The sequence below is a fragment of the Mesoplodon densirostris genome, chromosome 5 (assembly GCF_025265405.1).
Source record: "Mesoplodon densirostris isolate mMesDen1 chromosome 5, mMesDen1 primary haplotype, whole genome shotgun sequence".
Classification (NCBI taxonomy): Eukaryota; Metazoa; Chordata; class Mammalia; order Artiodactyla; family Ziphiidae; genus Mesoplodon; species Mesoplodon densirostris.
This window is the reverse complement of record NC_082665.1, coordinates 148,356,132-148,380,177: the sequence shown is the minus strand read 5'-3', so window position 1 is coordinate 148,380,177 and position 24,046 is coordinate 148,356,132. Positions and strand designations below refer to the sequence as shown.

General features: G+C 46.2%; 1 protein-coding gene across 2 annotated transcripts in view; it reads left to right on the top strand.

Annotated features, from left to right (window-relative positions):
- Positions 1-16,760: 16,760 nt before the first annotated feature.
- ESYT3 (extended synaptotagmin 3) overlaps positions 16,761-24,046 on the top strand; it is a 64,054-nt gene continuing 56,768 nt past the window's right edge. For both annotated transcript variants that reach the window (XM_060099618.1, XM_060099619.1), the window contains exon 1: positions 16,761-17,273. In XM_060099618.1, the coding sequence (XP_059955601.1) occupies positions 16,947-17,273 (327 nt within the window). In that variant the 5' untranslated portion in view covers positions 16,761-16,946. The remainder of the gene's footprint in view (positions 17,274-24,046) is intronic.

The window sequence follows — 24,046 nt, the reverse complement described above, 5'->3', positions numbered from 1 at the left end:
GTGCCCCGGTCCGGGAGGATCCCACATGCCGCGGAACGGCTGGGCCTGTGAGCCATGGCCGCTGAGTCTGCGCGTCCGGAGCCTGTGCTCCGCAACGGGAGAGGCCACAACAGTGAGAGGCCCGTGTACCGCAAAAAAAAAAAAAAGTTTGGGGAAGGAGATGGGGTTTATTGACAGAGATGCCACTTTCTGTCAGGCAAAGAGCTGAAAGGCCACATGATGAAGGCTTGCTCTGTGCCGGGCAGGGCCGGGGCTACCCAGTGTGAGGCAACGCTGCCATGGCATTCGTGTGAATGGTGCCCCCGGGCTGCACAGAGCTGAGCGCTTTCACCACACCACCCCTCACTGCATCCCCAGGAGGAGGACACGCAACTCCCCTCAGGAGAGGAACCTGAGCTTCAGCGATGTTAAACAACTCTCTCCAGTTCTCACAGGCCTGAGTGGCAAAGCCAAGACCTCAAGTGTGTCCTCCATGCGAACTCCAAACTGAGATCAGAGGACACCGCCTCACTGACGACGTGGCCTCGCAAGTTATTCCAGCTCTGTGGGACTGGGTTCCGTCATCTGAAAAACAGGCTCATATGAGTATTTACCTCTATTGTCGTGAGGATTAAATGAGTCAATGCATTCTAAGAGCTTAGAATGCTGTGTCTGGCACATACAGAGAATGTTCTCGATACTTCATAGCTGCTGTTCTTGGCGCTACCAGCATTATTTTCGTAGTAGTAGCAGCACTGCTACTAAGTGGGTATGTGTTCTCCGCATTTGAGGTTCCCCAGGCCTGCTCCGAGAACGCCAGGGAAGCCGGGCCAGTGTCCCTCTTGTCCACCAGGTGGCACCACCGCAGAGAGGATGGGTCTCTTGCCAGCCTCACGGGGTTTGTACCGGAAGGCCTCCGGCTCAGCTCCCTGTAGGAGTCCTAGGATATCAAAAGTCAGACCCCTCTACCGCCTGCCCCAGCTCTCACCCTGCCCTCTGGGACTTCCTGCTCTCTAGAAGGCCTGCTTGTATGCAGCTTAACGTACACCCTGGGGACCCCGGGTCTGGCGTGTAGCAAGTTCACCGTACATTTGGCAAATGGTTCACACAGGTCTAGGCTGGAGGACCCTCTTAGGAACTGTTAGATGAACCCCTCTGTGTCTAAACACCCACCACCTTGGGAGACCCCAAGTCCCTGGCCTCTGGCCTGTTCACTCTGCAACCAGCACTTACCAAAACGTTGTGTGAGGGTCTCCGCCTCAGTCAGTCACAGCTGGGGCTTATTAACAGGGCAGATTCCAAAGCCCCACTTGGGCCAGTGGTTCTCAACAACTACACATCACCTGGGAACTTGTAAGAAATGCAAATTCTCCCCGCTCCAGGCCCACTGAATCAGAGACTCTGGGGTGGGGTCAGCAACCCGTGGTTATCAAGCCCTCCAGGTGATTCTGCTGCATTGGGAAATTTGAGACACGATGGCCGGCATTCTCTCCTCTTCTACCGCAGCAGGAATCCCTCTCTCCAGAGCTCCGGTAGGTCTACGTTATGATTGCCAAGGGGCTGAAATGTTTTTCAGTGGTGTGGTTAGTGGTTTGTGCGGTGTGCCACCTGACAGGGTTGTGATAGGTACTTCCCCGTATGATGGTGCTCAAAGCTATTGTGGTTTTCGTTTTTAATCTTGATGAAAATGTGTAATGTTTTCATGACAGTTGCTTAGCAAATAGAACCCTGACGCGTGACAGCTGACTTCACAGATTATCAGATTTCATGATTTCTCTTGATCCTAGCAACTACACTACTTTTAAGTTCCGTCCCCTCCCCCCATGATGTTATGAGAGCCCCGACCCTCGGGAAGTGCCAGGCCTGGGAACGGAACAGCGTGGTACCCAGAGGAATGGGTCTGTACCTAGCATTCCCCCATTCTTTAGGAAGCTCACAAACTCAAATACACAAACTTTTCGCAGAAAGTGTGAACAGTTCATTTCTTTCCCTCTTGGTCACCTCTAAGAGAGGAATTTCACAGAACTCAGCGTTGCCATCCAAATCCCCCACGTGTATGGTGAGAGAGAAGAGAGAGACTTATTTCCTCTGAAAATGGACCTGGTGGCATCATGTAAACAAGGCTCTCTTACTGATGCTGGAAGGCAACGGAAAAGAAAGATTTTAAAATTTTAATTACAAATAAATGTGTTTGTTTCTCAGAAACCCTCAACCCAGTTCTCATGATTCTATAAATAGAAGAGTAGTGGGTTGAATAGTGGCCCAAAAAAGATATGCCCAAGGCTTAAACCCCAGTACCCGTGAATGTGACTTTATTTGAAATTAGGGTCTTTGCAGATGTATTAAGTGAAAGCTATAGTGATGAGATTATCCTGGGTTTCGGGTGACCCCTAAATTCAATATCTGGTGTCCTCATAAGGAAAAGGAGACAAGATCAGAGACACACAGGGGAGGCCATGTTAAGACGAAGGCAGAGGTTGGAGGGATGCAGCTACAAGCCTAGCAATGCCATGGATTTCTGAGAGCCTCCAGAAGCTAGAAGGCATGGAACAGACTCTCCCTCAGAGCCTCCAGAGGAACCAATCCCATCAACACCTTAATTTCAGACTTCTGGCCTCCAGAACTAGGAGAGAATGAATTTCTGTTGTTTTAAGCCACCCAGTTTGTGGTAATTTGTTAGCACAGCTCTAGGAAACTAACAGAAGAACATTATGTGCTACTTTATGGCAATAAATGTGAAAGCCTGCAAAGAAAAGGAATGATTTTCTAACACAGAGTATATTGCCAAATATGACCCAGAGAGAGGTAGAAAATGTGAAGAAAATAGTAACAATAGAAAAACTTGGAAACATTGTTAAAGATTTATCACTTTTTAAAAGGCACCATGGGACTTCCCTGGTGGTCCAGTGGTTAACACACCACACTTCCATTTCATGGGGCGTGGGTTCGATCCCTGGTCAGGGAACTAAGATCACGCATGCCGCATGGCACAGCCGAAAACAAAAAAAAAAACGGCACCTGGGACTTCACTGGTGGCACAGTGGTTAAGAATCCGCCTGCTAATGCAGGGGGCATGGGTTCGAGCCCTGGTCCGGGAAGATCCCACATGCCATGGAGCAACAAAGCCCGTGTGCCACAACTACTGAGCCTGCACTCTAGAGCCCGCGAGTCACAACTACTGAGCCTGTGTGCCACAACTACTGAAGCCTGCGTGCCTAGATCCTGTGCTCCGCAACGAGAGAAGCCACCATGATGAGAAGCCCACGCATCACAACGAAGAGTCGCCCCTGCTCACCTCAACTAAAGAAAGCCCGCGAGCAGCAACGAAGACCCAATGCAGCCAAATATTAATTAATTAATTAAAAACAACAATAAAAACGGCACCATGCCAAGACTGTTTTACAGCTAAGTTTACTTAACCCAAAGAAACAATTTCCTTGTTACTCAAACTATGCAAAACTATATGGAAAAGTCCCTGAGTAATTTCGTAAAGCTAGAAATACCTTCGTGTCAAAGTCTGGTAAAGCATGTAGAAAACAATAAATGATAAATTTCGTGTATGAAATAAGGGCAGACGTTAAAGTATACTAATAAATCAGGCCATGTATGAAAAGCACACTGTGCCGTGATCAGGAGGCTTTAGTCCAGTGTGCGGGGCTGTAAAGGCAGCGCTTCCTGATGTCTGAGTTCTGGCAGAACCCGGCAGGCCAAGAGCAAGAGCAGAGCTGGCAAGCACCTCCCTTTCTTGAGGGAGTCACCTGACCTCTGCCAGCCCATGAGAACCTCCATGAGGTTACTTGAGGGGCTGAGGAGGAGGAGGAGTGAGGAAGTATTCGGAAAGCAAGAGTCACCAATGAGCATGCCCTCCCTCACCCTGGCCTTCCACCTCAAGTCAGAGGAGGGGCTCCTGAAACCTGAGGCACACAGGACCCAATAAGGACTCAAGGTCAGAGACTGGCTGCAGCTGCCCTTGTCTGATAGCAGATTATGGGTGAGGACTGTCTTAAGAAAGACAAATGGATAAAGAAGATGTGGTACATATATACAATGGAATATTACTCAGCCATAAAAAGGAACGAAATTGGGTCATTTGTAGAGACGTGGGTGGATCTAGAGACTGTCATACAGAGTGAAGTAAGTCAGAGAAAAACAAATATCGTATATTAACACATATATGTGGAATCTAGAAAAATGGTACAGATGAACCGGTTTGCAGGGCAGAAATAGAGACACAGATGTAGAGAACAAACGTATGGACACCAAGGGGGAAAGTGGAGGGGGAGTGGTGGTGGTGTGATGAATTGGGAGATTGGGATTGACATATATACACCAATATGTATAAAATGGATAACAAATAAGAGCCTGCTGTATAAGTAAATAAATTAAATTAAATTTAAAAATTCAGAAAAAGGGCTTCCCTGGTGGCGCAGTGGTTGAGAGTCTGCCTGCCGATGCAGGGGACACGGGTTCGTGCCCCGGTCCAGGAAGGTCCCACATGCCACCGAGCGGTTGGGCCCGTGAGCCATGGCCGCTGAGCCTGCGCATCCGGAGCCTGTGCTCCGCAATGGGAGAGGCCACAACAGTGAGAGGCCCGCGTACCACGAAAAAAAAAAAAAAGGCCTGCACTTCAGACCTTCAGGCCTTCAGCAGTGGCATGTGCATATTTCCTGTGGGCCAGAGGTGGACCCTAGGTAAAGAGTGGTACTTAGTAGAGATTCCCCATACTGGGCAAAAGGATGGCCAGGGGACTGAGGGAAGAGGTTGACACTGCCAACTCGAAGAGGCATTGCCTGGATCAAAGTCTCCACAGGAGACAGCCTCAGTGCTGGGGAAGCAAAGCCCTCCTCAGTAACTGCAAGAGCAACACACCCCAAGGCGAGGTGACAAAGTACCCAACTGGTAGGACCTTCTCACTCCTCAACTCTGCTCTCTCCCAGAGGGCCCCTGTGATGGTTAACTCTACATGTCAACTTGACTGGACCATGGGGTACCCAGATATTTGGTTCAACATGATTCTGGGGGTGTATGTGAGCATGTTTGTGGTTGAGATCAGCACTTGGGTTGGTGTACTTAGTAAAGAGGATGGCCCTCCCCAGTGTGGGTGGGCATCAGCCAATCCGCTGAGGACCTGAATAGAAAAAGATAGAGGAAGGGAGAATTCACTCTCTCTGCCTGATTGCTGAGCTGAGATGATGTCTTCTCCTGGCCTCAGATTAGGAATGACACCATCGGTTCCCCTGCTTCTCAGGTCTTTGGACCCAGACTGAGTCATGCCACCAGCTCTCCTGGGTTTCCAGCTTACAGACCCAGATGCGGGGACTTCTCAGCTTCCAGAATCATGTGAGCCAATTCGTTATAAAAACTTATTTTGATATAGATGTAGATATCCTATTGGTTCTGTTTCTCTGAAGAACCCAGAGTAATACAGCTCCCAAAACAGCACTTAGGAAAGCGGTGAAACCCCTGTCCCCATCTCAGATTTCCCAGTCAGAGATAGAGCTAAAGGAGAGGAGAAATTTAAATTAGATAAAAGGTTGGAGTTTTAAATATTGGATTGAACAGGGCTTTTTTATTACTAAAATGAAACTGTTCTTAGACTAAAAATAATTAGAAAAATGGAAAGCTGTACAAGATTTCATCCAGAGCAAGGAGGAGCACACCCAGAGAGTGGGCTTGAAGGATGGTAGAAAAAGTTTGCTTTCTGCTTGTACCTTACTAAGTAGACATTTATACAATAAGCTGGTTCCACACTGCAAGTGTGGCTCAGTAAGAGGATAAGTTAAAAATCATGTGGTCATATCTGTAGATGCCAGGAAGACATTTGATAAAATTCAGTGCACTTTCCCAACAGAAAACACTGGATAAATTAAGAATAGAAAGAAACCACCTAAAATTTTAAAAACTGTGTACTGAGAACCAAAAACTAGTATCCATTTTTATTTTAAAAATTCAGAAAAGTACAAAGAAGACCACAAATCATTCATATTCCCATAATCTGAACTAATAATAGAACATATTTGCTTACTGTTTTTTAAAAAGAATAATTATTTCACTGCATAATCATGTTTGTTAAAACAAATTCAAACAATGCAGAAAAGCACAACCACACAATTTTTCTTTAACCACCAACCAGAAACAATCATCATTAATATTAGGTAAACATCATCCCAAGTATCTTTCAATACATATTTACAGTTAGAAGGTTAGAGATACATACATACATACATGAGTATTAAATTTAATTTTACTTAAATTTGCATCTATATTCATGAGGAATATTGGCCTTTTTAAATAATATCTTCATCTGGTTTTGGAATTAAGGTAATACTGGCTTTGTAAAATGAATTGGGAAGTATTCCATACTTCCCTATTTTTTAAAGGAGTTTGTATAGGATTGGTTTTTATTTGTAAAATGTTTCGTAGAATCCATAAATGAAGCCTTCTAGGCCTGGAGTTTCCTTTGTGGCAAATTTTAAATTACAAATTCAATTTTTGAAATTAATATAGGGCTATCCAAACTTCCTATTTCTTTTTGTACCAGTTTAGGTAGTTTTTGTCTTTGAGAGAACTGGTCCATTTCATCTAGATTGTCCAATTTTTTGGCATAAGGTTGTTCATAATATTCTCTTCCCTCACTATTCTTTTAATAACTGTACAGACTATTGTGATGTCCCCTTTTTCATTCCTAATATTAATATTTTATGTCTTCTTTCTTTTTTTTACCTTTGTCAGTTTAGCTAAAAGCTTATCAATTTTACTGACATTTTAAAAGAACCAGTTTTTGGTTTCACTGATTTTTCACTATTGTTGGTCTATGTTCTATTTCATTAATTACTACACTTGTCTTTATGATTTCCTTCCTTCTACTTACTTTATGTTCCACTTTGTACTTCGTTATACAATTTCTTGAGGTAGGGACACAGATCATTGGCTTTAGATCTTTCTTCTTTCTAATATAAGCATTTAAAGCTATGAATTTTTCTCTTATTTAGCTGCATCTCACAAAATTTTATGTGTTTTATTTTCTTTATCATTAGATTAAAATATTTTCCAATTTCCTTTGTGATTTTTTTCTTTGACTCATGGATTATATAGAAGTGTTTTATAATTTCCAAATATTACAGGTTTTTCTAGTTATTGTTATTTAGCTCTGATTTAATTCCACTGTGGCCAGAGAATATACTCTGTATAATTTCAATCCTTTTAATTTTATTGCTTAGCACCTGGTGTACCACATACACTTGAAAGTAGTCAGCTATTTTGTGGTGCAGCATCTTGCAAATATCAGTTAAGTCAAAGTGTAATAGTGTTGTTCAGATTTTCTATATCTTTGTTGATTTTATGTCTAGTTCTATCAATTGGTGACGGAGGAATGTTAAAACCTCCAATTATGATTGAAGCATTGTCAATTCTCCCTTTGCTTAATTTTTTTAATGGTGAAAAAGGAGGGAAAGGGAATAAACACCAGATGGAACAAATAGAAAGCAAAAGGCAATTCAACAGACTTAAACCCAAACTTGTCAGTTATCACCTAAATACAAAAGGACTGAACACTACAGTAAAAACAGAGATTTCTGATTAGTTTGTTTAAATGACCCAACTTTACATATATAAGAGAAACACTTTATTTATTTGTTTATCTATCTATCTATTTATTGGCTGTGTTGGGTCTTCGTTGCTGCATGCAGGCTTTCTCTAGTTGCGGCGATCGGGGGCTACTCCGTTGCGGTGCGCAGGTTTCTCATTGCAGTGGCTTCTCTTGTTGCGGAGTACAGGCTCTAGGCATGTGGGCTTCAGTAGTTGTGGCATGTGGGCTCAGTAGTTGTGGTTTGCGGGCTCTAGAGCACAGGCTCAGTAGTTGTGGCGCACGGGCTTAGTTGATCCGTGGCATGTGGGATCTTCCCGGACCAGGACTCAAACCCGTGTCCCCTGCATTGGCAGGCAGATTCTTAAACATTGTGCCACCAGGGAAGCCCAAGAGACACACTTTAAATATAAGAGCACAGATAAGTTGAAAGTAAAAGGATGAAAAGAGATATATCACACAAACAGTAAGAAACAGTAAGGACAGAAAGCTGGACAGGTTATATTCATATTCAAGACAAGGAGAACTATCAGAGATAAACAGTGACATTTTATTATAATGAATTCATTAAGAGACAATTATAAATGTGTATGTACCTAATATCAGAGCTTTAAAATCCATGAAACAATACTTGACAGAACTAAAAGAAGGAAGAGACAAACCAACTATCACAGTTGGAGATTTTAACACTCCTCTCAATAACTTAAGAATAGAAAGACAAAAAATTAGTAAGGATACGGAAGTTCTGAACTATACTATTAATCCTTTTGATCTAAATGCCGTATACAGAATATGATACTTAACAACTGCAGAATACAATTTCCTTGCAAGCACACATGGAACTAAGAGTATATGCTGGACCATAAAACAAAACAGCATATTTCTGAGGATTGAAATCATACAAAAGATGTTCTGTAACCACAATGGAATTGAATTAAAAAATCAATAATGAAAAAGTAAAAATTTCCAACTATTTAAAAATTAAATAGGAACTTCTAAATAATCAATGGATCAAAGAGGAAGTTACAGTGGAAAATAGAATAGTTTTTAACTGAACAAATAAAATACTATATCATATTGAACCTAAACCTGACATAAGAGTAAATAAAATACCTGAATAGTCATAGGTGTTAGTGAAATTAAATTAATAATTAAGAACCTTCCCACAAAGAAAATTCTAGGCCCAGATGATTTCATTGGTAAATTCTACCAAACATCAAAGGAAGATATAATATAAACCACATACAAACTCTTTCAAAAATAAAGGAAAAAGGAAACTTCTCACCTTATTGAAGAGGCCAGCATAATCCTGATATCAAAAACTGACAAGGAAAGAAAATTACAAGAATGGAACATTTCAGACCTATATCTTTCATGAATACAGATGCCAACATTCTATTAGCAAAATATTTGCAAAGCAAATACACTAATAAATTAAAAGGATAATACCTTTTATGGGTTTTATTCTAGGCATGCAGGGTCAAATGTATACATCCATTTAATTTAATAACTATAAATCAATCACCATACTTTGCTGTGTTAACAGAATAAGGGGGGAAAACTGTATGATCATCTCCACGATTCACAAGAAGCATTTAATCAAATTCAACATCAAATTCAGCAAACTAATATAAAAGGGGAAGTTTCTTAATCTGATGAAGGACATCCTTAAAGAGTTACAGTTAAATCATGCATAATGAGAAAATATTGAATGCTTTCCCTCTAACAACAGGAACAAAACAAGGATTTTTCTCTCATTCTATTCAGCATTGTACTGGAGGTCCTAGCTGTTCCAAAAAGGCAATGAAAAGAAACTAAAGATATAAAGATTGAAAAGGAAGAAGTAAAAATGTGCTAATTGGCAGATAACATGATTGTATTTTTGATTGTATTTTTAGAATATCTAAAAGAATCTACAAGCAAACTAGTAGGTTAAGTTAATGAACACAGAGTCAATATACAGAAATCAATTGTATTTCTATATGCTAGCCACTAGAACTAGAAAATAAAATTTAAAAATCAACACCACTTACCATAGCATCAAAAATGTTTAAAACCTAGGAGTAACTCTTACAGAAATTGTGCAAGTCTTCTATTCTGAAAGCTACAAACATTGTCCTAAACAAATGAACAAATAAAACGAAGCCTCAAATTATAGAAGTCCTTACTAAATGAATGGATATAACATGTTCATATGTTCATGGTTGAAAAACTCAATATTGTTAAGATGTTATAGGCAAGATTCTAAAATGGGCCCATGATCGCTGTCCTCTGATATTAAGTCTTGTATAATCTGATCTGTCTCCCTTGCGTGAGAGCAAGACCAGTGGCTTGCTTCTAGCCAACAGAACATGGCAAAGGTAACAGGCTATCACTCTTGTGATTATGTTATGATAAATACAGGCAGTCTTCACTTTGCACAGTAGTGTAGGACAAGCTGAAACCCTTCAAAGTGAGCTTAATAATCTTAATCTGATTAGTTTAAGAGAAAACTTAATGGGAAAAATTCTGATTAGTTCCTGACCTTTAAAAATGCTTGACAAAACATTAAAATCTCCCATACTGTTAATTATAAATATGTCAGGAAATGAGAAGAATAGTAAAACTAATATTTATTTAGTACACTGTAATTTAAAATATTGGAAACATTGGCAGTAACTATTAAGACTAAAAATTCACATATCCTATTACCACGCAATTCCACACAAGCCCAAGAGAGTATATGTCCACCTAAAAATATGTGCAAGAATTTTCATAGCAGTTTTATTTATTATAGCCAATAACTTTTTTAGAACCCACTAAATTTCTGTCTTCAGGAAAATGAATCAATACATTATAGTATATCCATACAATGGAATATTACACAGCATTTTCCCAAAAAAAACATACATACAACAACACAGATTAATGTCTAAAACATTGAGTTGAGCAAAACAGCCAGACACAAAGATGTACATACTATTGGGCTACTGTTGGATTTGATTTATATGAAGGTCAAGAACAGGCACATCTAATCAATGGTAATAGAAATCAGAAGAGTGTTTACCTTTGGACATGGGTAATAACTAGGAAGAAGAAAGAGGAAAATTTCTGAAGCGATAAAGATGATCCATATCTGGATCTGGTGATAATACTGATGTATAATTGGTAAAGATTCGTTAAACTATACCTTTAAGATCTGTGACTTTTACTATATGTAAATTGTGTTCAATAAAAATATACAAAATTTAAAGAGAATGTTTGTAAAGGTTTCAATACAGTGCTTTGCACACAGTATGACCTGAATAAATGTTAGCAATTTGTTGTTTTAAAAACTTGTAGGATGCAGTTGTAGCGGTGCTTAGAGGGAAATCTATAGCTCTAAATGCACATACTATAAGAGAAAACAGGTTGAAATTATTATCTTAATTTATATCTCAGGAAGCTAGCTAAAAGAAAAAAAAAAACCAAGCAAAGTAAATGCAGAGAAAGTAGAACAGAAATAATTAAGAAAGAAGCAGAATCATTGAAAGAAGAAGCAGACATAAAATAAAGAAATTAATTGAAGCCAAAAGTTGGTTATTAGAAAAGATTAATAAAATCAATAAACCCCTAACAAGACTGATTAAGGGGACAAAAAGAGAAAACACAAAGTACCTATAACAAGAATTTAAAAGAAACATTACTACAGATCCTACAGACATTTAAAAATAATAATATTATAAACACTTCTATGCCAGTACATTTTAAAATTTAAGTTAGATTGGAAAATTCCTTGAAACTACCTCACAATTAGTTTTGAAAACACAACTGATTAAGAAAAGAAAGAAAACGTTAAGGCCCTATAATTATTAAGGCAATTTAACATGAAGTATAGAATCACTGGGTTGAAGCTGAGGGTCTGGAGGTAGAACTGCTGCCAGTGTGGATCTGTGCAATTGGACAGCCCGCTAGTTTTCAAGACGGACAGTGAGGACCGAGGGGACTGCCCATCTCTCACTTGGTCCCTGTTCCTGCAGAGCCAGGTTTGCACCTTGGCCAGCACTGGCATGCATTACATAGTAGTGATTGCAGCAGCCGTGATACACCTCCAAGTGGGGTTGAGCTGCAGTGTCAGTGTGGATTACCTGAGAGACCAGTGACCTTCCACAGCGGGCACTCCTGTCACTCCTGCACTTCCGCCACTCCTGGATCTGCCAGTCCTAGGAGGATCTGTGGGTCACGATCCTCTATGGTAGGTGTCACCCAGGCAGGCACATGAGGAGCAATCTCCGGGTGAGTAACAGGACTGTAACTGACAACAGATCCCAGATCAAAGAAACACAAACCATGTGTGAAACAGAATAATTGGTTTCTGACAACGCTGTGTGGGAGAAGATGCTAGACAGAGATTCTCTGCTGAAAACTAGGACTGCTGTCTGAGGTCAGGGGAGTGCTTTTGCCTGCTTCTAGTCACAGGAAGAAGAAGCTCAAAATTATATCAGGTCCCTAAAGAGTAGAGTGGAGTACATTAGTAAAAAATATATATTAGCTAGCCAATCAAGCCAGAAGAATAAAATTAGAACATAAGCTTCCCAAGGCAAGAGTTTTGTCTGTTTTATTCAATGCTTTATCTCCTGTGTTCTATACAATGTCTGGCACATAGAAGACCCTCAGTGAATACTTACTGAATGAGTGAATGAAAGAGCCAAAGATGAAGGTGGAATTAAACACCAGATTGGAGGATCTAGGCCTGTTTTTGGAAAATGAGAGGAAATCAATTTTTCACAGGTTACAAGATAAAGGAAAGGATATTGGGCAAAAATCAAATAAAAATACTAATATCAAAACTTTCAGATCATGTTTCCACACTAAAAAAATCCACTAATGGATTATAAGTACAGTCAGAATTTGAATTATTGACAGATATTGAATGATTATCTACCACAACAGGTATAAACATCTAATATGACCCAGAAGCCTACTCTTTTCAATTGAGGAATGATCGTTGCAGGTTTCCTTCATAATAGTAGGGCCTAAAGAAACATTACCAACACACTTAAGGCAGATCTAATAATTCTAAAGTATGTATATGTGCTTCTGGAAAGATAAAACTTTTTTGTAATCAAAAAGACTTACTTATTCTGCAAGTGACAACATTCATGGATTTATTTCAGCCAGGTGCTGTTAGTGGGAAGTAGAAGTGAGAGACAAGTGTGAATAGAATAAGGGGCAGGGGGTCTTGGACACTCTTCCTGGAGATGGGAAGAGGCCATCCACACAATAGGCTGGATGCTGGAGAATTCAAACAAGAGATCAAGAAAGCTTCACTGCAGTGGTCACTGTACCATACTTCTTTTGCTAAAAGTAAGTCCTATTCTCACATTTCCTGGCATTTTTCATTTCATAATTTGAGTGGCAGATCTCATGTCTCCTTTTACTTTTGCAGAAAAAAACCTGAGAACTTTGTTTTCTGCTGGCCTCACTTAAAATGCATTTACCGGGCTTCCCTGGTGGCGCAGTGGTTGAGAGTCCGCCTGCCGATGCGGGGGACACGGGTTCGTGCCCCGGTCCGGGAGGATCCCACATGCCGCGGAGCGGCTGGGCCCGTGGGCCATGGCTGCTGGGCCTGCGCGTCCGGAGCCTGTGCTTCGCAACGGGAGAGACCGCGACAATGAGAGGCCCACATACCGCAAAAAAAAAAAAAAAAAAAAAGCATTTACCATCTGCAGAGTAACATACTATGAATGATGAGCTACCTGGAAAACTATTTTGGGTTCTGACTTTTTTTCCCGATTTTTCTCTGATTTTTTTTTTTTTTTGGCCTTGTCTGGCTCCAACAATTCTAGTGGTTGTTTCCTCCCCCACCTACTGCTACCACTTTAATGAGCAAATAGATGTTATTTTGATCTCTTTGTTTTATAACCAACTATAAAATAATTTCCATACTTAATACAGACCTCATAGAGATTTTGTGGGAGTGATACTGGAGAGCTTTTGAGTTTATATTATCCCCATTTTGGAGGAAAGAAAGAAAAAAAAGAACCACAATCAAAACTAGCTCTGCTTGGGCTTCCCTGGGGGCGCAGTGGTTGAGAGTCCGCCTGCCGATGCAGGGGACACGGGTTCTTGCCCCGGTCCGGGAACATCCCACATGCCGCGGAGCGGCTGGGCCCATGAGCCATGGCCGCTGAGCCTGCGCGTCCGGAGCCTGTGCTCCGCAACGGGAGAGGCCACAACAGTGAGAGGCCCGCGTACCACAAAAACACACACACACAAACCCCCCCCCCAAAAAAACAGCCCTCTGCCCCTTGCCAGTCACTCTCTCTCAGACACCTGACTGCCTTTCCTCACAGCGTTCTCCCTTACCTGCTATTTTCTGTTCTTTATTCACTTGTTTGTTCTCTGTGTTCCCCACTAGAATGGCAGCTCTGTGAGAGCAGGGATCTTGTCCATTCTGTTTACACTGAATCTCCTGTGGCTAGAACAGTGCCTGGCTCTTAGTCAGTGGCTGTATTAGTTTCCAAGGGCTGCCGTATCAAAGTACCACAAACTGGGTGGCTTAAAACAACAGAAATTTATTCTTTCACTGTCCTGGAGACTAGCAGTCCAAAATCAAGGTGTTGGCGTGACCAAGCTCTCTCCAAAGGCTCTCGGGAAGAATCCTTCCTTGTCTCTTCCTAGCTCTGGTGGTTGCCAGCAATCTTTGGCCCTTGGTTTTGTACTGCATCACTCCAGTTTCTGCTTCTTTCTTCACATGGCCTTCCTCCCTTTGTATATCTCCTCTGTGTTTCTGTTTCCAAATCTCTCTCTTTATCAGGACACCAGTCGTTGGATTTAGGACCCACCCTAAGCCAGAATGATTGCATCTTAACTTGATTACATCTACCAAGACTCTATTTCCCAATAAGATCCCATTCACAGGTACCAGGGGTTAGGACTTCAATATATTTTTTTGGTGGGGGGGGACACAATTCAACCCACAATAGAGGCCAGTAAGTATACTGAACAAATGAGCTAGCGTTCTCTGGAAAAGTGGTATAATATGATGAATTCTCAAATGGGTTCAGGCAAAGGGTCTGGAAGGCATCATTACCCCCAGGCTTTGCTGTGATCAAACAGAACATAAAGTGTCTTTTGCTGGCTGTAGTAACCAAAGTAGCACGTCCAGGTCAAGGAGAATAATGGCTCCAGTGTTCTAGGCACAGATTTGACCTCAGGTGGGATATCGAGTTTTAGATGCCATATTCTCAATGTTCTTATATATTTAACTTATGAGAGTAACGTAATGATATTATAAATAAATTTAGAAAAGAGAGAAAAGAAAATCAACCATAATCCCACTTCCCTAATGTACCTTAGAGGAAATTTATGTGGGGATCATTCCGGTTAGAGGGAACAGCAAAGTACACAAGCCTTGAGGCATAAATGAGCTTGGTGTGTTCAAGGAGCAGAGAAGGCAGTGCGGCTGGGGTAGCCACGTCCCCCCAGGTGTTCCAGGTCTCATTCTGGACATCAGCTCCCAAATCGACAACCTTCCTTGTCCAGTAATCCTCCCCAAATACACTAACCCAGGAGGGGGCTGTGGCGTTAGACCTGGTGTGTGTTAAGAGGGAAGGGGATAATAGATACAGTTGGGTCCTCTCTCCAAGGCATTTGGAATTGGGAAGGATAAGGGTCAAGCAGTCTCTCTGTGAAGCTCTGTGACCTTGGAAGCTGTGAGGAAGGTGCTGTGTTCTCCACTTCAGCCAAAGGCAAAGGAGGCAGGTCAGTGAGGAGAGCAGCAGGGTTGCTGAGCCGAGTCCAGCCAGTTAACTTCCCGGTCCATCCATCATGGGAGTCAGCTGCATTCCTGCCTCAGGTTCCAGGGGCCTTCCCTAGAATCCCTGTCATTCTTTCTCATTCCTTTAGCTCAAGCTGACCTGGGTCAACCACTAGAGGAGTGTTTTGAGAACGGAGTTCTGTGGTCAAATAATTTGGGAAACAGTGGGTTAAATCAAATATAATAGCTTGTTATCTGCAGGACTTCTCAGAGCCTTTAATAGGATTAGGTACATTCAAAAAGGAACTCTCCAAAAAGGAACTTGAGTGAGATGCATTTCCTACATTGACTTCCTAGGTTACTCTGGGAAATGTAGTGTCACAGGATGTTAAGCTGGAAGGTTTCAGCTTCTGTTTTGGCCAGCCCTGGAAGACCAAGAACAACAGAGGAGGGTCCAGCTATTCTGACCACTAGGAACACACGTGTTGCTGAAAAAACTCATCACAGCCAGTAATTTTATCCAGGAAAGAGGAAGGAAAAAGCCAGCCAGACAGACAGACAGAGAGATACCTGAAGGACAGAGGAAAAGAGAATTCAGTTACATTGTGCTTGCTGTCCATTGGGTCTGGTCCTTCAGTAAAACTACTGAAAGAGTGTAAAATAATTCCAAATCATTTGTCAACTCCAAAATCACATTCCAGTAATCGACGTGCCCATTCAGGTGAGCCGCCTAAAATGTATGTTATCCACAAGACCTTCACCTGCTCTGATCATTCAGAAAGGATTAGGTAGGAACCTTGGGTTTCACAACTGGCCGCCAAGCACCCCAGGGCTTGCTCATTATTTCGCTTGTTAGTCACCATCGCTTGCTGTACTGGGCGCCCCCAAATGAGGAGGACTGGTCCGGCCCGGGAAACTCCCGATCTGATTGATGCAAAGACTGATGTTCCAAACTGACACCCAGCACAGAGGGTGGGAGTGCAGGGTAGAGAGTGCTGTGGGGCAGAGGAAGGGCCCTGAGCTCGACCAGGTGGGGCGCGGTGCTAGGTCTACGCTTTATAGGTGCAAGAGGAGGGGGCAGCGATACAGGGCTCTGAGGTCCACCCAGGGAGCTCAGACACAGGGCGGGGCCCACCTGGGGCTGGGAGGCCCTCGAATGCCCAGGTAAGAGCCTACTACACTCGCTTGCATATTGCAGACTGGGTGTAGGAAACAGGTTTTAGGTGATGTTTATCCATGACAAGCCATTTGTCCACATGCCTCGGTGAGTCATCAACTGCCTGGAGTAGGACTTGGGTGTGGCAACTGCAACGTCTTCGGACTCCTGCGCGGGACATTGGGCCTGAAGGCTGCGTCAACACAAGGTTTCTTTTTACACCTCCGCGGCGCCCGCTGAGCAGCCTGACCCCGCCCCCTTCCTCCTGGGCCCGCCCCCGGGGGCGGAGACATCCGGAGCTGCGGGCTGGGCGAGGAAGGGAGCGCGACGGCGGCTCAGCGCATTCCCAGTTTAGAACTCGGGTGTTCTGGGCGCGGAAACTGCGCGGGCGAGTCAGCCAGGGAGTCAGCCAGCCTCCCCCTTGGAGGACAGATGTGACCGGGCGTCGCGGCTCGCGGACCTGACCTCAGGTGAAGCTCTCGGAAAGGGCAGAGAGAGACGAAGAGATGCCAGAGGAGGAGCCCTGCGCCCCCGGCGCCCCTGGTTCCCGGGGGACCGAGCGCACGCCGGGCCCCGAGCCGCGCCTGTCCAGCCAGCTGCTGCCCGAGCTCTACAACTTCGCGGCGCGCGTGCTGTTCTACCTGACGCCCGTCTGTCTCGCCGGCTACCTGGGGATCAGCTTCACCTGGCTGCTGCTCGGCGCCCTAGGGTGGATGTGCTGGCGCAGGAACCGCCTCGGGAAGCTCGGGCGCCTGGCGGCCGCCTTCGAATTCCTAAACAACGAACGCCAGTTCATCAGCCGCGAGCTGCGGGGCCAGCACCTACCCGCCTGGGTGAGCCGGGCCGAGCCGGGCGGGGGTCGGAGGTGGGGCGGATGCCCTTGAAGGTTCGGAAGGAACCTGGGGTCTTCCGGGGAGCTGGGGCGCACAGACCCGAGGGAGGGAGGGACCCTGGAGACCCGTACACCTGGTCCCCCGCGGATCGCGGCGCAGAGACCCTGGGGGCGGTGGCCGTGTACCCTCGCCGCGGCGCCCCTCGGCTTCATTGCCACTTCTGGTCCGGCTGTGCTGGCAGCGGGAACCTGGGTTTCACCTGAGGGCCCAGAACCTGGGAGAAAAATTACGGGCGGGCCACACCCAGGAGAAAAACAAGGGCGTCTGGGACTCTGCAAAGTTAACTCGTGAGGGAAGCAGAAGACACTTCTTCCACTCGCCTGTTGAGTGAAAGAAGAAACGCAGGGCACAGCACTGACAAATACAGCTGTGACAGAAGCTGCAGACTGGTTGCCTTTGGCAGAGGCCCGGTCAGAGGGAGGGGCTAGAGATGGGAGTGCTGGGATGGGGTTGCCAGGCGGGAGGGGAGAGGCCGGCGGCCGCCGCGCTGGCTCCCGGGCTTCCCTCGCTGCCTCGCCTGGTAGAGATGCTCAGACGCACCGAGACACACCACACACACACTCACACTCTACAGCTACAAAACCATCTCCTGGTGTGGAATGGCCTGGGCTATGGCTTCTCAAAGGCTTCTGGGTCCTGAGAATCACGTGGCCCACTTAATAGAAACAAGTTTTAGGCCTCACCTCACAGCCCCCAGGTGGGACTGAGGAACCTCAGTGAGTCTTATGATCAGGTGAGTTTGGGAAACAGCTGCAAGAGGGGCATTCAGTCTAAGACTTGGTCTGCAGCAAACCCCCTTCTCTGGGTGATGAACTGGTGCTGGTTGTTCCAGAAACATTCAGGCACACAGGGAGAGGTGTCCAGAGGCCACCAGACCCCTCATTTCCCCTGGCTTGAGGCCTGTACTCTAAAATCCAGCTCAGGCTCTAGGTTCCTCACACTTGCCCATGACGGTAGCATCTGAAGTGGGTTGAGAAGGTATTAGAAAGGCCAGATCTCTTTTCTCTGTTAAAAGAGAAATTAAGCCTTATTGCATGAGTTTTCCAGGGTTGCCATAAAGTACTACGGAGTGGGTGGCTTAAACAACAGACATGTATCGAGATCAAGGCGTCAACAGGGTTGGTTTCTTCTGAGACCTCTCCTTGGCTTGTAGTTGGCTATCTTCCCCTGTGTCTTCACATGGTCTTCCCTCTGTACTCACCTGTGTCTAAATTTCCTCTTCTTATAAGGTCATCAGTCAGGTTAGATTAGGGTCCACCCTAATGGCCTCATTTTAACTTAATCAACTCTATAAAGACCCTATTTCTAAATACAGTCATATTCTAAGGGACTAGGGGTTAGGACTTCAACACATAAATTTGGGGAAACACAATTTAGCCCATAATACTAACATATGGATTGAGAGTAAAGCTTTGCAAATAGGTTTACGTATATATTGGGTAGCAGCCATGGAGACAGTGTTTGGGGCCTGTCTCGCCCAGACCTTGGTTTTCTTGCATGAGAGAGATTGATGGCTTGTGATCGTGGAAAATGTGGACCCAGAGAGCAGGCGTGGACCTGTTCACTCTCCTTGTTCACTGTTGAGGGAGCCCAGGCTGCCTGTCAGACCTCTGTCCTGACCCCCATGGCCGCCTCAGCCCACGAGGGTGGGCCCGTGATACCTCACCAAGTGACATTCCTTTCTTTCTGCCCCTGCCAGTGTTAGGGAGGCCTGCAGACACTTAGCTGTATGCAAAGGCCACGTTTCTGAAATTGGGGTAAGAATCAGATCCTGTAGGGGCCTTGACATCCCCGGTCCCCCAACACCCCCCGCCCACAAATGCCATAGAAACCGTTCTGGCTCCTCTTGGGGGAGGGGTCCCCGGAACTACGTGGACGTAGCCAACAGGGAGCTCAGCCTGATGGATGAGACGAGCACAGGACAGTACCTCCTGGTTCTCACCCCGTAAACCACACGCCAGGCCTGACCCAGCTGGGTGCAGGGACACACCGAGGAAGGCGATGGTGTCTCACCTCCCAAGAGGGCAGCCTGGGGCGGGAGGCAGATGCGTAACAGGGAGTCGCCATAGAGCTCTCAGGGAAGCTGGAAACTGGGGTCTGAACAGGGTCCAGTCCAGGGTCAGAGGCCTGGGGGGAAGGGCACCCTCCCTGGTTTCCACATCAGATTGTCCCCAGACCACAGCCTCCTGCCTCCTTGGCAGGGTCCTGGGACGGGCCTGGCCTCCGCCTATGTTCTCCAGACCCTTCTGGCAGGCTTGGCTGGCCAGCTTGCAGGGCCAGGGCCTGGATAACCTTTTGGATTGAGGCACTGGTACCGCAAAGGGCAGTCCAAGCAGAAGGGGGCTTGCGAGCACAGCAAGGAGGCGCCGTGTGGCTGGTATCCGAGGGCTACTGTGTGGTTTGGCCTGGCTGGCGTGTGCGGTGTAGGCTGAGGGACAGGGGCCAAATTGAGGCTGGTCTGATGGAGGTTGGGGCTGATTCTGAAGGCTGAAAGGAGTCTGGGCAAGGTTTTGGAAAGGCCCTGGAACAAGCAGCATGCAGGGAGGAGTGAAGCTGGAGGAAAGAGACCAGTTGAGAAAGTGATTTGAGCCAAGGTGGCCATAGTGGAGGCTTAAAGAGCTGAGGGTGAGAGCTGTACGGACGGGGACTCCAGGTGCTTGGCGGCCTCTAGAGTGCAGTGAGGGAGGCATCAGGGTCTTCTGCTTTCTGATTTGGGGAGCTGGGTGCCCATCACTGGGACTGGGAATCCAGAATGTGAAGCAGGTCTGGGGAAGTTGGTTGTCTGTGTGAACCCCTGTGAAGAGCACGCACATAGACGTAAATGTGGGCTTTTGGACCCGCCTCGTGAGGGTTTCCAAGCCCAAGGATGATGTGGAAAATCTGGAACCTACTTGGTTGAATACCCTTCTTCTGGCTTCTCCCTGCCTCCTGAGGACACACAGTGTTTATGAAGACAGACAGACGTGGCTCCCGTGTGTTAGGGACAGAGAGACCCTTGTCCACAGTTTCAGAGCACGGTGTCTCTATCTTACACGCGGACCTTTCAACACACCTTCTTCCTGTCTTGAGAACTGGTGTTCTTGCGTGAATGGGGATTGATGGCTTCTGACCTCCTTTGAGAAGTATTTTTACTAATTAACAGATGGCAAACCAGTAGTCGGGGGGTTGAAGAAAAGGTCTTGAGGGCCTCGCAGCCATGCAAGTCATCACCCAGCAGCCAGTGAGTGAGGGTGGATCCCAGCCCCCCTGCTGCCTGCCCGGCTGTGTGTGCACCTTGCTCTAATTTGCACCAAGTCCCTGTGAGGGGACGGAGGCCAAGGCCAGGCTGAGCCAGAGCCCAGAGGCCATCGCTGCCCCCTGCCAGGCCACGGCGGCCCGCTCTCAACGGAGCTGTCCAGCCCAGCCCCATGAGACTCCTTCTCAACACTTCGCTCCAAGCTGCTGCCGCCGGCTGATCTGAGAAGGTGCTTTTCCTCACGGGGTCTCATTGTCCCCACCTGTAAAAACCTGTTAGAGGAGGTTGTTTCTGGTCCAACTTCAGAGAGACCTGCTCCTCCTCGAGTTCGCTTCCATGGAACATACAGCTCAAGGAAAGGGTTCTTCTGCTTTAGAAGGGGTCATGAGTGAAAATGCCGGGGAGCCTCTTGGCTTGTGGACGTGGCCCGGCCACATGGAGAGAAGGCAGTTCATCTTCTGAACAGGGGAGCGGCTGCTGCCTGCTGTTTACATGCCAATGTTCCTCCCACTCAGTTTTTAGATATATTTTTCAAGAAATAAGGAGCCTCGGGCTTCCTTGGTGGTGCAGTGGTTGAGAGTCCGCCTGCCGATGCAGGGGACACGGGTTCGTTCCCCGGTCCGGGAAGATCCCACGTGCCGCGGAGCGGCTGGGCCCGTGAGCCATGGCCGCTGAGCCTGCGCGTCTGGAGCCTGTGCTCCGCAATGGGAGAGGCCGCAACAACAGTGAGAGGCCCGCGAACCGCAAAAAAGAAAAAAAGAAAAAAAGAAAAGAAATAAGGAGCCTCTTCGATCAGCCCACCTTGCCAGGGCTGGGGGCTGTGAACATCACAGTGACAAAACTGGAGCCCTTGATCCCACAGAGCTGGTGACACCCCAGCTCCACCACTCACCTAGCTGTCGGCCTCGAAGGCTCAGTTTCTACACGCGTTTGTGATGAGCTGAGTCTGAAACGCTGCTTGTTCGAAGCCTGGCACGAGTACGTGCTCAGGGGGGGTGTCACTGTATCCTCCTTTCCCAGGCCTCCTAACTCCCTTTTTCTAATATGAAACTCATTACCCAGTGGCCCAGCCGTCCAGGGATGGACGGCTGCCGGGGTCGGCGCCCGTTGGAGACTCCAGCCTGGCCCTCAGCCCTTCCTGGGGTTCTGTTCATGGGATTCCAGCTCTAGTGCTCCAGAAACTTCCCGTCTGGTCTTCAGAGTCAGTCCTTCATGCCCTGGACTCTTCAAGACACTTCCTGGGGTAACTTTTGCTGCTTGATGCCTCCCCGCCCCCGAGGCCTGGGCCCTGGCTGGAGCTCCGAAGGCTGCCTCCCGGGTCTGGGCACGGTCTCCCCTTCCCTGCCCCATGTTCATGGGTTGCTCGTCGAGCCCGAGATAGCAGGCAGAGCTGGCCCCTCTGTGGGAACGTCCCCAGTGACCTTGGGGGAGCCACTGGGAGGTGTGAGCTGCGCCCCGATGACCCGTGAAGGCCGCCACCCAGCTACACAGAGGAGCAGGGGGCTGGGGCCCTCCCTTCTGCCTGCTCCCCCCACCCCGCCGTGCAGAGTTACTTCTCCTGGCGGAGTCCCAAGGATCTTTAAATCTCAGGAAACCTAGAGCTCATAGCCCAGAAGTGTCCCCATGTGCTGGAGGAAAGGGCTTCCCCACTCCCCCTCCTCTATGGCAAATAGTGAAGAGACAGTTAAGATGTTTTCTGCCCCAGTGGGAACTATTAAAGGGACAAAGCCCCGTTCTCTTTACACACCCTGTCACTTCAAGTCAAGGGGATGAGACTTGAGTCCCTCGGGCCACACTGGGAGTCAGAGCTCAGCTCCGGTGTACCCTCTTTCTGTAGGATGCCAGGTGGGACTGAGAAGTCCCATCCCAGTGTGCCCGGGGTCACTAGTCCTTGAAATGCTCACAGTGAAAAGCCAAGGAACTCCTCCAGGACATGGGGTGTTTCAAGACCCCAGATTCACCCACTCCATTCTTTTGCCCATACTGTGTTTACTTTTTAAAGTAACTGGTTAAAAATCTCACTTTTCCGGTTATAAAAGTGCAAATATTCCCATGTTAGAAAATTTGGAAATGGTCTACAAGTAAATATTAGAGTAAGCATTTACATTCCTGCCACCCGGAGATACACCCTATGTTTGGGTGCACTTCCTTTGTATAAAAGGTCTATGAAAAGGTTTTTGAAAACTTGTACCTTTGAAAAAATTTTTTTTATGTCCTTAACATTGTCTTACAAACATTCTTCAAAAACATTCTTAAGGATTATGATATCCTTAATACGAATAGACCAGAAGTTGCCTGACCATTTCTCTAACATCACTATTTTGGTTATGTCCCAGTTTGCCCTGTTTCTGTGGCAGGCTGAGGTGGGTGGCGTTTCCTCATCTGTCTGGAATTTCTCCCTTGATCTGTCAGTCTGACTCCCTTGACTCCTCCTTCAAGTCCAAGCTCAGGCACCGGCACTGGGACCCTTCTCTCACACCCACTCCACCTCCCATGTTGATTTGCACTTACCTATTTTTATGTCCAACTTTTCCTCCAGATCTAATGTTCTTTTCAGGTGTGTTTCTTGTTCCTGTCTGTACACTCAGCTCCTTGCTCAGTGCCCGGTTCATATAGGCATTCAATAAAAATCTGTGGGGCTTCCCTGGTGGCGCAGGGAAGTTAAGAATCTGCCTGCCAATATGGGGGATATGGGTTCAAGCCCTGGTCCGGGAAGATCCCACATGCCGCGGAGCAACTAAGCCCGTGCGCCACAACTACTGAGCCTGCGCTCTAGAGCCCACGAGCCACAACTACTGAGCCCACATGCCGCATCTACTGAAGCCCGTGTGCCTAGAGCCCATGCTCCACAACAAGGGAAGCCACCGAAATGAGAAGCTCATGCACCGCAATGTAGAGTAGCCCCTGCTCGCCTCAACTAGAGAAAGTCTGCGCGCAGCAACGAAGACCCAACACAGCCAAAAATAATAAATACAAATAAAATAAATTTATAAAAAAAAATCTGTGGCATAAATGCTGCAGTGAATGTCTGCAATGTAAATCTCAGTCCCTGTTTCTCCAGTTCTTTACACAGATTACACATTAAACTGACCTGTCAAAACTTAAGGACTTTAAAGATCCTCATTCCCATCTCACCTTGGCCTTATCAGGATGGAGGAGGAGGAGGAAGCAGATGATGTTTTGCCTTTTACTAGTTTTATAAGTAAGAGGATAAATTTTTTATTTTTTTTATTTATTATTTTTTTATTTTGTGGTACACGGGCCTCTCACTGTTGTGGCCTCTCCCGTTGCGGAGCACAGGCTCCGGACGCGCAGGCTCAGCAGCCATGGCTCACGGGCCCAGCCGCTCCGCGGCATGTGGGATCTTCCCGGACCGGGGCACGAACCCATGTCCCCTGCATCGGCAGGCGGACTCTCAACCACTGCGCCACCAGGGAAGCCCAGAGGATGAATTTTTTTTTTTTTTTTTACAAATTTA